The sequence below is a fragment of the Camelus bactrianus genome, chromosome 6, assembly GCF_048773025.1.
Source record: "Camelus bactrianus isolate YW-2024 breed Bactrian camel chromosome 6, ASM4877302v1, whole genome shotgun sequence".
NCBI classification, from domain to species: domain Eukaryota; kingdom Metazoa; phylum Chordata; class Mammalia; order Artiodactyla; family Camelidae; genus Camelus; species Camelus bactrianus.
In genome coordinates, this window is record NC_133544.1 from 90,839,765 (window position 1) to 90,856,291 (window position 16,527).

General features: G+C 37.9%; 1 protein-coding gene across 1 annotated transcript in view; it reads right to left on the bottom strand.

Moving 5' to 3' along the window:
• LOC105069619 (IQ domain-containing protein H) overlaps positions 1-16,527 on the bottom strand; it is a 61,745-nt gene that overhangs the window by 29,351 nt on the left and 15,867 nt on the right. The window contains exon 4 of the mRNA XM_010955778.3: positions 12,545-12,662. Within this exon, the coding sequence (XP_010954080.3) occupies positions 12,545-12,662 (118 nt within the window). The remainder of the gene's footprint in view (positions 1-12,544; positions 12,663-16,527) is intronic.

Below are 16,527 nucleotides of genomic sequence, written 5' to 3' on the forward strand. Positions count from 1 at the left end.
GGGTTGCAAATAAGACACAGCTCTTCCTTTTTCCTTGAAGTACATGTGGTAACAAAAATAACATAGCGCCTAATTATAAATGGCTTTCCTTCTGGGGGTAACCCACACTTACAGCACCACTCTGCGGTTTCTGCATGGAAGCTGAGTGCCTCTTTTATTGAAATTAATACCTGAACATAATTTTTTCCTCCTTAATTAAACTTGCAGAATAATTTCCATTCTACCAAGGATCGGGAAATTGCTAATATGTATTATATTGACTGGATGTGGTTTCTGTAATTAGGATGTTTTTTTTTTTTAAATGTTTATTCTGGATACAATTGATGGTAATAGCTTCATCTATTATGCCTAAGCTTGGTCAGAACTTTTTAATTCTGGGATCATTGGCTCGGTGGACCATAGCCGTTTTCTTAGTTTTATTATGATCCATCAACTTTGTTGAAAGGAAATGATCAAATACAGAATCATTGGTAAAATTGGCCTGAAAATCTAGTTGTTTCCTTCCACTTTTTCCATTTCTATGGCACTGGGCACATATTTCTGGAAAGAAGTCAAAATGTAAATAGAAATCCAACAGAAAGGACAGGCTGTAATAACAATTCTTTATTAATTAGCTTTATTAATTAGCTTTATTAATTAGCTTGGAATGGAAAGCAATGGAAAGATCCTTGAAAATGATTAATACATTAATATTTACTCTTTTGGCACCAAAGCAGGTGTAGACCAAAATGATAATATGTAGCACATGTGGTTTAATTCCCCTTTTAAAAGATACTGAGAGCCTACATTTAAATAATATAAATATATCAAGTAGTCTTACTGAAAGTCACTATTATATACATTCATAACCCAAATCTGTCTTACAAACCAACTGTAGAGATGTACAGAAAAATATTTGTGAGCATAAGCTGCATTATCAGACCCAGAAATACGATTTTTTTCAAGAAAAACACTTATAGATTTAAAAAACAAAATCAAAATTAACCATTCCATTAAGCATAAAAGCATGCTCTTTAAGATGATCGTTTTTTTTTACCAACAGTAAGCTAAATATCAGAAATAATTTCAGAAAATCTTCTTAAATTGTTCAGGAAAAGATAGCAATGTATTTAATTTATCCTGAGTCACTAAACAATCTAAACTTTGTATTCTCTCCTTTTGATAGTAATTACAAGCAGATATATCAAATGTGACTCTCATTTAGACTTTGGTTTGTAAGAACAAAAGTTATTATCAGAGCCAATTACTGTTTTACCTACATGGCTGCACAGAAGCAGGGAGCTCAATTTTCATCTCATCAGTGATTTTGTGGTATTTATTTTATTACTATGCCCACAAAGCGATATAAGAAGGAAATAGCTTATGCTATTAAAACTAGGGTTTGAGCATAAGAGGCTAGGGTTTCTTTCAGAAGAAGTTCTGAATTAAAAACACTAGGCAGCGTGTAATGCCAGCTCCCCAGACATGGGCAGACCATAAAATGACATACATCTGAGCAGTAGATCCCACACAGAGTAATCAAAATTGAAATGCTTTACAAAGAAAGTTGAGACAAGCTATTTACTAAGTTACAGTATTATCACTGCATCACATTATTCTCAACAGTGTTTGCTCCATGCAATGCCTTCTAAAGTGTCTATTGCTTAATATCATATTCCCTCTGGTTAAAGATGTCTGCTGTTTAATCTCAAAACCAGAAAAAAAAAAAAAAAAGGAAAAAAGAAAAAGAACCCAGTCACCTTTGACACTCTTTCAACCGTTACTACATTCCATGAAAAGAACAACAGACACCAAGTCGTAGTTCAAGCTACGTGATCTAGATTTTAACTTCGTAAACCTGGGTGGTCATACGTATCTTCGCAGGGTTGTTTGTGAGGTTTAAGTGACTAATGTGTGCTAAGTATGTTTCAAATGATAAAGTGCTGCTCAGGAAACTACCGCCTCCCAAAATCATCCTGCGATGCACTGAAACACTTCAAATATATAAAAATCCACGAGTTCTTAATAATATTTCCCCCCTCCCAAAACACCTAATTGATAAAATTGATGAGTTAATCTGAAAGTAGATTGATAAAAGAATCATGCATTTATTGCTCTTTTCCTAAAAATCTATTTTTCAGACTCACCAAAGAGTTGCTAAGAGAAAGGTCTTCAGAGAAGTTAATACGTGCAGAAGGAAGGATAGAATGGTAAAATCACCACTTTGCAGTCCCCGATGAAAGAATGTGTTTAGGTGAACATCAGTGTTTGCTAATACCATTAGGTGAAAGGTTGTCGGGAGCTTGATAGAGGATAGATCCAGTTGGTAATACTCAGACTCAAGGATCAATCTTAACATCATTAAAAGAGAAAAGACAAACTACTTCCTGATACGCTATAAAAAGAAATGCACACCACCTATGAAGCTTTAAAAGACTTCACCAAAAAAAAAAAGGAGAGGGAATAGATGAAATAAGAATGGTAAAATTATGGTGACTGTTACAGTTGGGTGATGATTACATGGATTTCTTGTCGATAACTCTTCTAAATAAAAGGTTATCTTTAAAACTCAAGTGCAGTTACAATGTAATTATTCATTAATTTCTTATTTCAAGTCTAACATTCTGTGCTTTATGCAACCCCCCTCTTGCCTCCCTGCTAGGACTACGGGGTCAACAACCACAGCATCACCGAACCCCAAGCTGCTTCTAAAAAGCCAGCTGCCTCAGGTTCACAAAGCCTTAAGACTTTAATTCCATTCAGATATGCCCATCTTGTTTTCTGATTCCCGCAGGAGTTGAATTGCAGAACAAGAGGAAGGTTGGCGAAGAGAGCTAATAGTTATTCGGCTCCCATTTTGTGCCAAGCACCGCAGTATGTGCGTTTCGTCATAATCCAACTGATTTGCGTTAGTCCTTAAAATGGCAAGAGAGAGTATGTGATATCAGAGTCTTGCCTTTTGTCCATATGCTTCTCACCTCATGGTTGCAGAATGCTTGCTGCAACTCCAGGTGTCATGTCTGTGTTCAAGGTAGAAAGAAACAGAAAAAGGGAGAGGGGACAGGCCAGTGGTTTCTACATCCTTTTATCAGGAAAGCAAAGCGATCCCCTTAGAACCGACCCCAGGAGACTGCTGCTCAGCACTCACTGGACAGAACTGGGACACATGGTCGTACTTAGTTGCAAGGAAGGCTCAGAAATGAGTAAGCTTATTCCTCCTGGTCCGATGCCATTCTGAACAAAAATCACAGCTTATAATAATGCAGTGGATACTGGGTTGGGAACTCACAATTTCTGCCACAATCATGCAATCTAATCTAGCTAAGGAATAAAGTCCAATAAGACAACAGTGATAAGTAGTGAAATAATGAGACATCAATGGATTGAAGGTCCTTATTGTATTGAAGAATTGTTGGAAAGTCATACTCTGTGAGCTGGCGGGCTGGGACTCGGAGGTCAGAGATGCTGTGCTTGAAACAGATTTTGGAGATGGAGTACTTACTGGTTACAACAAAGCCCAGACATTAGGCACATCCCCTTGGCCCTACCGGAGTATTTTTGCCAAACCTCTAATTTAACACTCACCACACACTCTTTCAAATGCCTGTGCACAGACTGGGAGCACCTACCACACTGAAATTTGCATTCCAGCGCCTGGCACATAGTAGCATTAAGATCAAAATATTTGAGGCAATGAAATAGCACACTAGTGAGAAAAGACTTTTTTTAGTTTGAGTCTGTGTTATTCTTATGATACACCGTGATGACATCAGTTCATAGTACTAGGGTGTGCCAAAGGCGACATTCCATCCAAATTTTATGACATTTTAAGACACGTGGGCCAATTGCTAATTTCATGCCCACCCTTCCTTTGCTGTACGCTATTCTCCTGAGTCGGTGGCCAGGGAATGACGGCTCCCTGCATGCCCAAAAGTTAGCATCTGTTGGGAAGCCAGGGAAAGAGACCTAAGAAATGGGATGCCACCTCTGAAATGTTATTGAACCATGGAATACCATATAATACAATCTGAGTAGTCTTCGCTGTTGTAAATAGCTTACATTTCTGCAAAAGATGCTGTGAGTCATAAATATTTAGCTAATTGAATCTTCCCATGAAAATGAACATGTGTATGTGTATGCAAGACTGGGACATTGTGCTGTACCCCAGAGATTGACACATTGTAATTGACTGTACTTCAATAAAAGAAACAATAGTATATATAGAAAAAGAAACAATGTTATTAGAAGATATAGTCCTAAGGGCCCATTTGTGATGCCCATTTTTGATAGAAGTAACCCCAAATATCATGCTGAATCACCTATTCCATTAGTTACAACTTATGTACACTGTAAACTATAAACCTCTTTAAAATATATATGTTAACCAGTTGAATGGTAATGGATTACAGTAAAACAGCACTGCAGATGATAACATATCCCAGTGTGTTATCAGTAATTCTAACGTGGCTTCGTAACTGCCATGTTAGTATCACTGCAACCAATCAGAAAGTAGAAAGGTCACCTTTATCAGTAGCATTGCACTGAGAAGTTTCTTTGGGAAAGTTTAGAGGGACATAATCTGAGGATAATTCTGGGGATAAGTAGGGTCCTTAGTGGACAAATCAGGAATTTATTCTGCTGCTTTCTTTTTTTTTTTTTTTTCCAGTTGCAAATGTCCCTGTGGGACACATAACAAGGAAGCTCACGTGTTTGTATTTGTAACAGTGTTGAGGAAAAGCCAGGACCTTGAGGTTAAATAGAGCTGAGTTTGAACCCCAGTTCTCCCATTTTATTTAAACTTTTTTTTTATTAAGTTATAGTCATTTTACAATTTTGTGTCAATTTCCAGTGTAGAGCACAATTTTTCAGTTATACATGAACATACATATATTCATTGTCATATTCTTTTTTGCTGTGAGCTACCACAAGATCTTGTATGTATTTCCCTTTGCTATACAGTATAATCTTGTTTATCTATTCTATATATCCCTGTCCGTATCTATACAAATTTCGAACTCCTAGTCTGTCCCTTCCCATTCCCCTCCCCCTTGGCAACCACAAGTTTGTATTCTATGTCTATGACTCTGTTTCTGTTTTGTATTTATATACATACATACATATATATATATACATATATATATATATATATATATTATTTTTTTTTAGATTCCACATATGAGTGATCTCATATGGTATTTTTCTTTCTCTTTTTGGCTTACTTCACTTAGAATGACGATCTCCAGGTCCATCCGTGTTGCTGCAAATGGCATTATGTTGCCATTTTTTAAGGCTGAAAAGTATTCCATTGTATAAATATACCACTTCTTCTTTATCCAGTCATCTGTTGATGGGCATTTAGGCTGTTTCCGTGTCTTGGCTATTGTAAATAGTGCTGCCATGAACAATGGGGTGCAGGTGTCTTTTTGAAGTAGGGTTCCTTCTGGATATATGCCCAGGAGTGGGATTCCTGGGTCATGTGTTAAGTCTATTCCCAGTCTTTTGAGAAATCTCCATACTATTTTCCACAGTGGCGGCACCAAACTGCATTCCCACCAGCAGTGTAGGAGGGTTCCCTTTCCTCCACAGCCTCTCCAGCATTTGTCATTTGTGGACTTTTGAATGATGGCCATTCTGGCTAGTGTGAGGTGATACCTCATTGTAGTTTTGATTTGCATTTCTCTGATAATTAGTGATACTGAGCATTTTTTCATATGCCTATTGATCATTTGTATTTCTTCCTTGGAGAATTGCTTGTTTAGGTCTTCTGCCCATTTTTGGATGGGGTTGTTTGTTTTTTTCTTATTAAGTCATATGAGCTGCTTATATATTCTAGAGATCAAGCCTTTGTCACTTTCATCTTTTGCAGAAATTTTCTTCCATTCCGTAGGTTGTCGTTTTGTTTTACTTATGGTTTCCTTTGCTGTGCAGAAGCTTGTAAGTTTAATCAGGTCCCACTTGTTTATTCTTGCTTTTATTTCTATTGCTTGGGTAGACTGCCCTAGGAGAACATTGTTGAGATGTATGTTAGATAATATTTTGCCTATGTTTTCTTCTAGGAGGTTTATTGTATCTTGTCTTATGTTTAAGTCTTTCATCCATTTTGAGTTTATTTTTGTGTATGGTGTAAGGGCCAGTTCTCCCATTTCTGAGCTTTAAATTACTGTCATCTCTCATCCTCCTCCTCAGTAATCCCATCTGTAAAATGGGACTAACAATAATTCCTCCCTTTGGTAATGTAAGGATCAGATATGATTTCCTCATCATGGCTAACACAGGCTCATAAATGGTCTTCCCACTTCCACCTTCCCCCGTCTATATCTCATTCTCATCACAAGATGTAGCCAGTCACCCTTGCAAACTGCGAAGCAGATCCTATTGGTCCCCTGGTGAAAAGCCTCCAGTGGCTTCCCATGTCACTCAGAGTGACATCTGCGGTCCTCACAACAGTCTGCAAGATCTGGTCCTTACTTTGTTCTTGCTTCTCTCCGGCTTGCACATTCCCTTCCAGCTTCCTTGCTGTTCACATTCCTAATTCAGGGTCTTCACAGGTCACATTTCCTGCCTAGAGTACTCTTCCTGCAATTTTTTGCCAAATGACTTGCTCCCTTCATGTCCATCAGATTTCTCCTCAAGTGTCACCTTACACATGAGACCCTCCCAACACTCCCCATGTTCCTTCCCTAACTTTTCTCTCACCAACTAACATACTATATGTTTACTTTTCAAATTGTTTTCTGTTTCCCTAAAGACTACCTTACCCCATTAGAACATTAGCTCCATGAGAGTAGAGAAATTTGGCTGATGCTTAAAAGTAGTGTCTGGTACATATTAGGTACATAATTGAGGTTGAGCAGTATTCATCAACAAATAAGAAGAATTAACATTTATATAGCACTCACCCTATATGGGGTACTGTTACAAACATTTACATATGTTAATTCACTTATCCTGACAGCAGGGTGTCATGCAGTCCATTTTACAGATGATGAACTGAAGCACAGAGAGGTTAAGTGACCAGCCAAGGTACGAACAGTAAGTGGTGGAGAGCTGGGATGTGAACCCATACTTCTCATCAGTAAGTTGTCATCTATTGAGAGCCTGCTTCAGGTAAGGCAGTGTCTAGGCACTGATTACAGCAATGAACTAAACAGAGTCTCTCTGCTTTAGATTAATAGAGACTTAAGAAATAAAATAATCAAGCAGAATGGATAAATCTTAGCAGATCCACGTTTGGATAAAAGATCAGTAAAAGCCATTTGGAGGATGATCAGGGAAACCCGAATGTCAGCTGGGTATTTATTATATTCAGGAATTACTGTAAATTTTGTTAGGTGTGACAATGGTAGTCTGGGTAAGTAGGACTATGTTCATTTTTAAAGATGCACATTAAAGCATTAAGGGGTGAAATGTCGTTAGGTCTATACTTTAAAACATTCCAACATTCAATATCTTGTAGCTCATGGCGAAAAAGAATATGAAAATGAATATATGTATATCCATGTATGACTGAAGCATTGTGCTGGCCACCAGAAACTGACACAACATTGTAAACTGACTATACCTCAATAAAAAACTTTACAACATCCCAATAAAAAACAGATGAAGCAAAAATGGTAAAGGTTAGCAACTATTAAATCTTTGGTGAAGGATAAATAGTTAATTCATGTACTATTTTTGATTTATCTGAGTATTTTCATATTAAGAAGGTTTTAACAAACTACAAAAAAAAAGGGAAAATATTTTTTAAAGGTTTCTACGCTCATGAGGCTTATATTCTAATGAGAAGACAGCTGGCAATGCTTGTTGGTTCATTGTAGGCATTTTCTTCCCCCTGCTTGATTCTGTAAAATCCAACTGCTGTCTCATCAGCAAAATTTCCCACCCAATGTTAAGTGAGGAATAACTCACAGTGAAAATCTGTGAAGCAACCCTTACCTGCCCTGACTTTTTCCTTCTTTGATCTCTCACCACATCTTTCCTGGTGATGTCAAAAATCCCCAAGACTTTAGTTTTTTTTTTTTTTAAACATTTTTTATTGATTTATAGTCATTTTACAATGTTGTGTCAAATTTCAGTGTAGAGCACAATTTTTCAGTTATACATGAACATACATACATTCATTGTCACATTTTTTTCTCTGTGAGCTACCATAAGAGCTTGTATATATTTCCCTGTGCTATACAGTATAATCTTGTTTATCTATTCTACAATTTTGAAGTCCCGTCTTATCCCTTCCCACTCTCTGCCCCCTTGGCAACCACAAGTTTGTATTCTATGTCTATGACTCTGTTTCTGTTTTGTATTTATGCTTTGTTTTTTTGTTTTTGTTTTTTAGATTCCACATATGAGTGATCTCATATGGTATTTTTCTTTCTCTTTCTGGCTTACTTCACTTAGAATGACATTCTCCAGGTCCATCCATGTTGCTGCAAATGGCGTTATGTTGTCAGTTTTTATGGCTGAATAGTATTCCATTGTATAAATATACCACTTCTTTATCCAGTCACTTGTTGATGGACATTTAGGCTGTTTCCGTCTTTTGGCTATTGTAAATAGTGCTGCTATGAACATTGGGGTGCAGGTGTCATCCTGAAGTAGATTTCCTTCTGGATACAAGCCCAGGAGTGGGATTCCTGGGTCATACGGTAAGTCTATTCCTAGTCTTTTGAGGAATCTCCATACTGTTTTCCATAGTGGCTGCACCAAACTGCATTCCCACCAGCAGTGTAGGAGGGTTCCCCTTTCTCCACAGCCTCTCCAGCATTTGTCGTTTGTGGACTTTTGAATGACGGACATTCTGACTGGTGTGAGGTGATACCTCATTGTAGTTTTGATTTGCATTTCTCTGATAATTAGTGATATGGAGCATTTTTTCATGTGCTTTTTGATCATTTGTATGTCTTCCTTGGAGAACTGCTTGTTTAGGTCTTTTGCCCATCTTTGGATTGGGTTGTTTAGTCTTGATCAAATTTTGAAACTCACTTTCTCAGTGAGATCCAAATTCACAGAATGGAAGAGTCTCCCATCTTAGACACAGAGGTTGCACATTGCGTCATACTGGGCCACAATAGATATTTTTGTTTGATTGACAGAGCATCCTTTTTATGGAGTTCATTGGGAGAATAACTCAGGGATCTGGGTTTATTTTCCCTGCTCCGCACACATGTATGATGCTTCTGAGTAGGCCCCTGGATCTAACGTCAGGAACTTCTATTTTGAAATTGCCTTCAGACTTGGCTCGCCAGAGCCAGCAGGAAAATCAAACACTCTCTTAGCCTATGAAGTTTTTCTCCTTCTCTTCCTCCCACCTCCTTATCTTTTGTTGTTACTTCAAACCCTTTCCTTGATTGTGGTGAGTACTTTTGTGCCCCTAGCCCAAGGTGCCTGGAAGAAAAGTTGGGCTGGGGTTGACTTGGAGCTAAGCTCTACTGTAAAGAAAAACCATCAGAACAGGGCTTTTTCAAATGTAAAAGCAGCTTGACAAACAATTCTAAATTGTGATTCTTAACTACAATCGAGAAACTCCTAATTATTTGTCATTTAGATTTTTTGGCGTGGGAGGGAATTCCAAAAATTGATTCCTTCGCTTTGGAGAGAGCTTAAAGTAGCAACTGGGGTTTACTGAGTTTAAAAGGTTGACAGTGAGCAGTTAGAGGTGGGGCTATCTCAGCTGGTTCCACAACGACTTAAAAATGCAAGCCTTTAAGTTGGTGTAGCAGGCTCGCAGAACAGCTGGGAACACAGCGCTGTCATTGACTTTAGAATGCAAAATTCGGGCTATCTTTTGTGGCAGCGGTTATGCGTTTTTAAGCAGATGTCACTGATACTAGATATAAAACAACAATAGGGGTCCAGCCCTGGAGGTGAAGTCGGGGGAAACTGTCCATGCCCTTTTCTAAATGAAGCTCACCCAGGCTCACAGTATTTAAAAGAACACAGAGTGGGGAGGGCAGCGCTCAATGGTAGAGTGTATACCTAGCTTGCATGAGGTCCCGGGTTCAATCCCCAGAACCTCCATTAAAAGTAAATAAATAAATAAACCTAATTACCTCCCCCAACAACCCCCCCCCCCCCGCAAAGAACACAGACACATAAGATTCCTTGCCTTTTATAATCACTTACCAGAATTCAAAACTCTTTTGGGAAAATAAATTTCTGGCCATAGTTTTCTTTGTTTGTTTTCTGGAATAACAGTAGCAACTCTGTGTTCTAAAATAGTGCTAATTTCATATATTTTATTTCATTGTCTCTATAAACTAGAGATCTCCAATCTTCTGCTTGTGGACCAACTATGGCCCTCCTGAGATTCTTGGCAAAAAAATAAAATTTGAACAAAAGCAGAGACTTGGAAGTAAGGAAGATGAGAGGTTTAAGCTCTCTTTATCACAGCACTCTGTTTTATTTTTGTGAAAGCCTTTATTATTACCTGGTATACTCTTACTGATGGTCTGTCTCCACCCGCCTAGAATGTAAGCTCTATGACAGTGGGCACCTGGTCTGAATTGTTCACCCCAGTGTGCCTCTGACAGTCCTTGGCACACAGTCAGTACTCCACAGATAGTGGCTGAAGGAACCCAAGGTGACAAGTGTAGTGACAAAGGTAGGAGTAGGCTACCTTGGGAGAGTGCAGAGGAGGCTGGATTAGTATTTTATATGGGGATGAGCACATCATTAGGGGTCACTGTGGTGGTTTCATTTATTCATTCAACAAACATTTATTCAGAGTTCCCTGGCATTACATGGAGGTGGACAAACTGATGGATCCTGCCCTCATTAAGCTTGTAATCTAGTAGGAAGTCAGACATTAAAAAAAAAAAATCATACAACTCAATATCTAGTTATAAATTGTGACAAGTATAATAAAAGGAAAATACAGAATTATACAAACTGTGTCCAGTATTTTCATCATAAGCATCTTCGCTGTAGACGTCTTTATCATAAGCATTTTTGCCACGTAACTAATTGGCCGTAAGGCAATTGTGCCATGAAAGATCGAATAACTGGTTGACTCTTTTTGGTTTGACAGTTTGGTTCCCACTGATTGAAATGCATCATCATTTCTTCCGGTTAGTGACGTTATTGATGCCTTTATCCGGACGATGATTATTTCGCCCAAGAGTTGGTTTCTTGTTTTGAAGCACACTATCTTGAAGGAGAGAGAGTCTGAAGGCCTTGATGGTGCAGACTTGAGCCAATGTCTCCTGTAGAACTTTGCAACATCTACCAAAGGACATGTGGCAAATATGCCACGAATACATCAGTGTAGAGGCTTTCACGGCACAACACAAAGTTCAGGCACAAACGTGGACCCCAGTGTTTGGAAACTGATACTTCTCTTAAAGAAGGAAGAAATGTTAGTGAAAAACAAAAAGCATGATGCCAAACAGGGAGATGAATCAACAAGCTAAAAAAAAAGTGTATAAAATCCTACGAATGAAAGACTTGGAAGACAAACGCTGAGGTACAACCCACAAAATAAAATCAGTTACTTGTGCAGTATTGCCATGATCTACACACATTTTAAATACATTCAAAAAGTCTGTATTGTGCAATAAATTCTTTTAAATTTTGTTATTAATTTCTCATGTTTCATTATGTCCTTGTTAATGTTCCTCTTGTATTTTTCATTATTTTACAACAAAATCGCCTTATGGCCAATTAGTTATGCGGCGAAAATGCTTGCGGCAAAGATGTCCTCAGCAAAGATGCTCATCGCCAAAGTGCCTACAACCAACACAAACAGTTGTAGAAAGGGTGCCACAGGACGGCTGCACAACTCTGTGAATATGCTACAAACCACTGACTGAACACTTTTTAAAGGGTGAATTTTATAAGATACAAATTATATGTTGATAAAGCTATTATTTTAAAAAGGGTACCACAGTGGTTAAGAGAACAGCTCTGGATCGCCACATTTCTGGGTTCATAATCCTGGCTCTGACCTTCGCTGTGTTCTCTTGGGCAATTTATTTAACATTTGTGAACCTTGGTTTCTTCGTCAATAAAATGGATGTAATATTAACATCTCCTTCTAGGACTGTTCTGAACGTTAAACAAGTTAGTGTTCCCAAAGCACTGAGAGCAGCACCTGTTGAGGAGTCAGGGAGGGAAGGGGAATCAGAGTGAAAGTCCACTCGATGGAGGCAAAAACAGACACCTCTTGGACTCTATTCTTTGCCACCTGGGAACTTTACTTCTAGGGCTCCGTTCAAAGAAAGCTCTCTTGTCATAGAAATTGACCATGCCGTCAACATACCTGAAACAACAGTGGCATGTATTCTCATTTAGAACACAATTGCCCATCCACACTTTTGAAAAAATTTTTTTTTCTAACAGCTTTATTGAAATGTAATTCACATCTCTTAAATTCACCCTTTCAAAGCGTATTATTCAGTGATGTTTAGTAGATTCACAAGAGTTGTGCGGCCATCACCACTGTTTAATTCCAGAACATTTCATCATCCCCCGAAGACACCTGACACCCATTAGAAGTCATTGCCCACCCTCCCCTCCTCCTTCCAACCTCCGGCCACCACCAATCCACTGTCTGTCCCTCTCTTCCTACCTTCACTTTTGGAAAGGCACGTGGAAATGAACCGTGCAGTCGTTGGGGTGGCCAAAGTTTACCCCCTGATTCCAGAGGGAAAATAAATGATTTCTGATCAATTACAGCTGGAAGCAACCTAAGTGAAAAAAAATTTAAATCAAATCTGCTATCTTAAAAACTTCACAAATTGCAATTTAAAAACAATGCCTCCTAGTTAAATTACATTTTGCGGGAACTATTCTATTGGTAATTACAATAAATTTGACCAACTTTAGCACTTTTACCACTGTAAAGCTGCAGTTCTTTATTAAGCATAAGAATTTCCAAGTCTGATAATGACCATCATAGCATGAATAAAAAGCTCTATCTCTGGCTGAGTTTATATAACTCACAATTGACAGAATTACTACACTATAAAACATTTCTTGATTTTAAGAAAGTACAATACGCTGTATCTTGTTTAATAGAATCAAGTCACAAGATAGCCAGTGTTAAATACATTCAAAATGCTGATCCCAAAGAAGTTCATCCTTATATTCTTTAAACTTTGGCTATTCTATGTAATTGCAAAGACTTAAGGATCAAAGGCAGTTAAAGGTCTTCCTTGTTAAGCAGTGAGCTGTCCGTGGGATAGCAATGTAAAAACAAAATAAAGTTGTAAGAATGAGTATATCTGTGTAATGCAGGTCTTAAAATTTTTCATTTGAAAGCGGATTCCAGTTACTTAAAATGGTCAACATAATTAAGGTCAATTAAACTCAACAACCAATGACTCAATCTCTTGATTCTATGTGATGTTCACTTTAGTAAAATTATCATTAAAAAGCAATTTTCGGACTTCTGGTTTCATTCCAACCTGTGACGAGCTGAGAAGTTATCACTCCAACCCTCAGAACAAGAAAAAGCTGAAGAAACTGAAAAACGATTGTTCTTAGATCCATCAAAGACTTGAGATCACAGAGAAAACTGCTGTCTTTAACAACTGAAGAAAGAGGTGGATAGAGGCCAAGAGCAGAAACATGGGTTCACTTGAGAGTTATGTGTGGATTAGCTTGAGAGTTAAAAACTCTGGGGGGCCAAGTCTTAGGAGGACCTATACTTCCATGAGTTTTACCTCCAGGCACCCCGCCATTCTCTCTGAGAAGATCAGAGAAAAATCCCCTACTGCTTCCAGCAGGGGAAAGACAGAAGAAAGCATTTCAAAATACTCCAAGAGTTCTGTTCTTTGTTCTGTTCTCTGCAAGGAAGGCTGGATCTCAAGGAAAACTATTGTACCAAAGCCTTATCTGACCTGAAGAAGGGCAATTAGCTAACTCCAGCCCACTCTAGTCTTCCTGTCTCACCTGGGAGGGGGAAATGCTGAGAAAACTCATGAAGGTAATACTGCAGGGACACAGACCCACTAAAAGACTGAGATCTAATCATAGGATTTGTGAATGCATCCACAGAGCCTCTGCATGCAGAGGATTGCAGATGAAGGAACCATAAGGCTCGGACTCTATTCAGGAAGGAGATTCTAGGGAAACCCAACAACAATAGTCAGGGGGACAAAAACAAAGGTAGTCGGGGAAATTGAAGCCTCAGCCACCTAGAGTTACAGCAAACAGTAAACACAGCATAACCACTGGCCAGACAAAGTCCCCCTTACCTCACCCTAAATGCCTAGTATATTTCCTAATACCTAATACATGGCGTCCAGCTTCCAGCAAAAAATGACAAGCCTTGCTAGAAGGCAAGAAAAAAAAAAAAAGGCAGTAAGCATTAGAATCAGAGTCAGATACGACAGAGATTTTGGAATTGTCAGACCAGGAATTTAAAATAACTGTGATTAACATGTTAAGGGTACTAATGGAAAAAGTAGACCATATGCAAGAAGAGATGGGTAATGTAAGCAGAGAGGTTGAAACTTCAAGAAAGAATCAAAAGGAAATGTTAGAAATCAAAACCATTGTAAGAAATGAAGAATGCGTTTGATGGGCATATCAGTAGACTGGGCTGGGCCCAGGAAAGAATCAGTGAGCTGAAAGAAATATCAGTATAAACTTCAAAACTGAACTGCAAGGAGGAAAAAGAATGAATAAAGCAGAACAGAATATCCAGGAACTATAGGACGGTTTATAATTGGTGTAACCGACACATAATGAGAATATCAGAAAAAGAAGAAACAAAGGAGCAGAAGAGATATTTGAATAGTAATGGTTAAAATTTCCAAAATTAATGAAAGATGCTGAACCACAGATCCAGGAAGCTCAGAGAATACAAAGTAGGAAAAATGCCAAAAAAATCTACACCTAGGCATATCATATTCAAACTATGGAAAACCAAGGACAAAGAGAAAGTCTTGAAAGGAGACTGGGAAAAAAACTTACCTATGAAACAAGGGTAAGAATCACGTCCAACCTCTCTTCATAAACCATGCACACAAGAAGAGAATGGAGTGAAATATTTGAAATGTGGAAAGAAAAAACCCACCAACCTGTAATTCTGTATTTAGTGAAATTACCTTCAAAAGTAAAGAAGAAATAAAGATGCTCTCAGACAAACGAAAACTAAGGGAATTTGCCACCAGAGGCTTGTCTTTCAAGAAATGTTAAAAAGAACTTCTTCAGAGGAAAGGAAAATAGTATTGATCAGATATGGGATATATGAGGCAAGCAGAAAATCCAGGGACCAAACCATCACATCCTCCCCTTATCTCCACTTTTCAAAGTCTTATTAAGTTTATTTTATATATAACATCCAGGGTTTTATTGTATTTACCAGACAGAATAGGGGAAAGTATGTCTACACCGTTTCCCTGGAAGTGAAACTCTCTTGGTGTATTTCTTATGAATCCTTTTACCTCTGCAGATTATGTATTTAGGAGTGATTGGAACTGAGATACAATTTTGCATCTTCCTTTATTCCCTTCAATACATACGATGAGAATTTTTCCATGTCATTCATATTTCTTGGACCATATCAATAATACACATATACATGTTACAGGTTTAATCATTCTTTTACTGTTAACGTCGACGGTATTTCCAAATTTATTGCTATTAATTATAACACTGAAATGAACAAACTTATACAGAGATCTATGTGTACCTCTCCTTATTTCCTGGGTTAAATTCCTAGAGGTACAAGTACTAAACTAAAAGTTAGCAATTTAAAAGATCTTCCCACAAAAGTTCAAAAATCTCCTTTAAGATGAGTGTGACGACTTAACACCTCCACCAGTGTTTATAGAAGTATGCCCACCTTTCGGCCCCCTCATCAGTACTGGGTATTAGGGTGGTTTAAATGATCTGTTTTGTTAATTTGTTAAGAAAAATAAAAACATATAGCTTAATACGCATTTCTCTGGTTTACCAGTGAGATTAAAAATTTTGCACGTATTTACTGGTTATTTGCATTTCTGTCTCTGTGAGTAGTCTATTGATGTCCCTTTGTCTAGGTCATGTGTTTTATTATTAGCAAGAGTGCTTTGTACATAAGAATGTTAGCAATTTTTGTGTCCTATCTGTTGGAAAAGTTTTTCCAGTTTGTTATTTTTTTATCTTATGATGCTTTTTAAATTTTTTATTTTTCCTTAAAAAAAAAATTCAGACTCACAAAAAATTTGAAAGAACAGTGAGCATCTAAACACCCTTCTCCTGGATTACCAAGTGTTACCATCTTGTTACCTGTGCTTCAATCTCTCTCTGTAACTGAAATGTAGAATCATTCTGTATAAGTGGGATTTGTCTACTGCTTTGTAACAACCCAGAAGAGATTGGCTCCAAGGTGTTTCAATAATTGAGTGAAAATTCTGATCTAGTGGGGAGGAGGCTATAGCCCTGCTTAGCATGCCCAAGGTCCTGGGTTCAATCCCCAGTACCTCCATCAAAAATAAATAAATAAAAACCTCAAAATAAATTAAAAAAAAATTCTGATCCACACTCAGCATTTAACAAAAACATCTTCCTTCCTTCTCACTGTTTCTATCATGTATTTGCTTTGTTCTTGTTTTCCGCCCC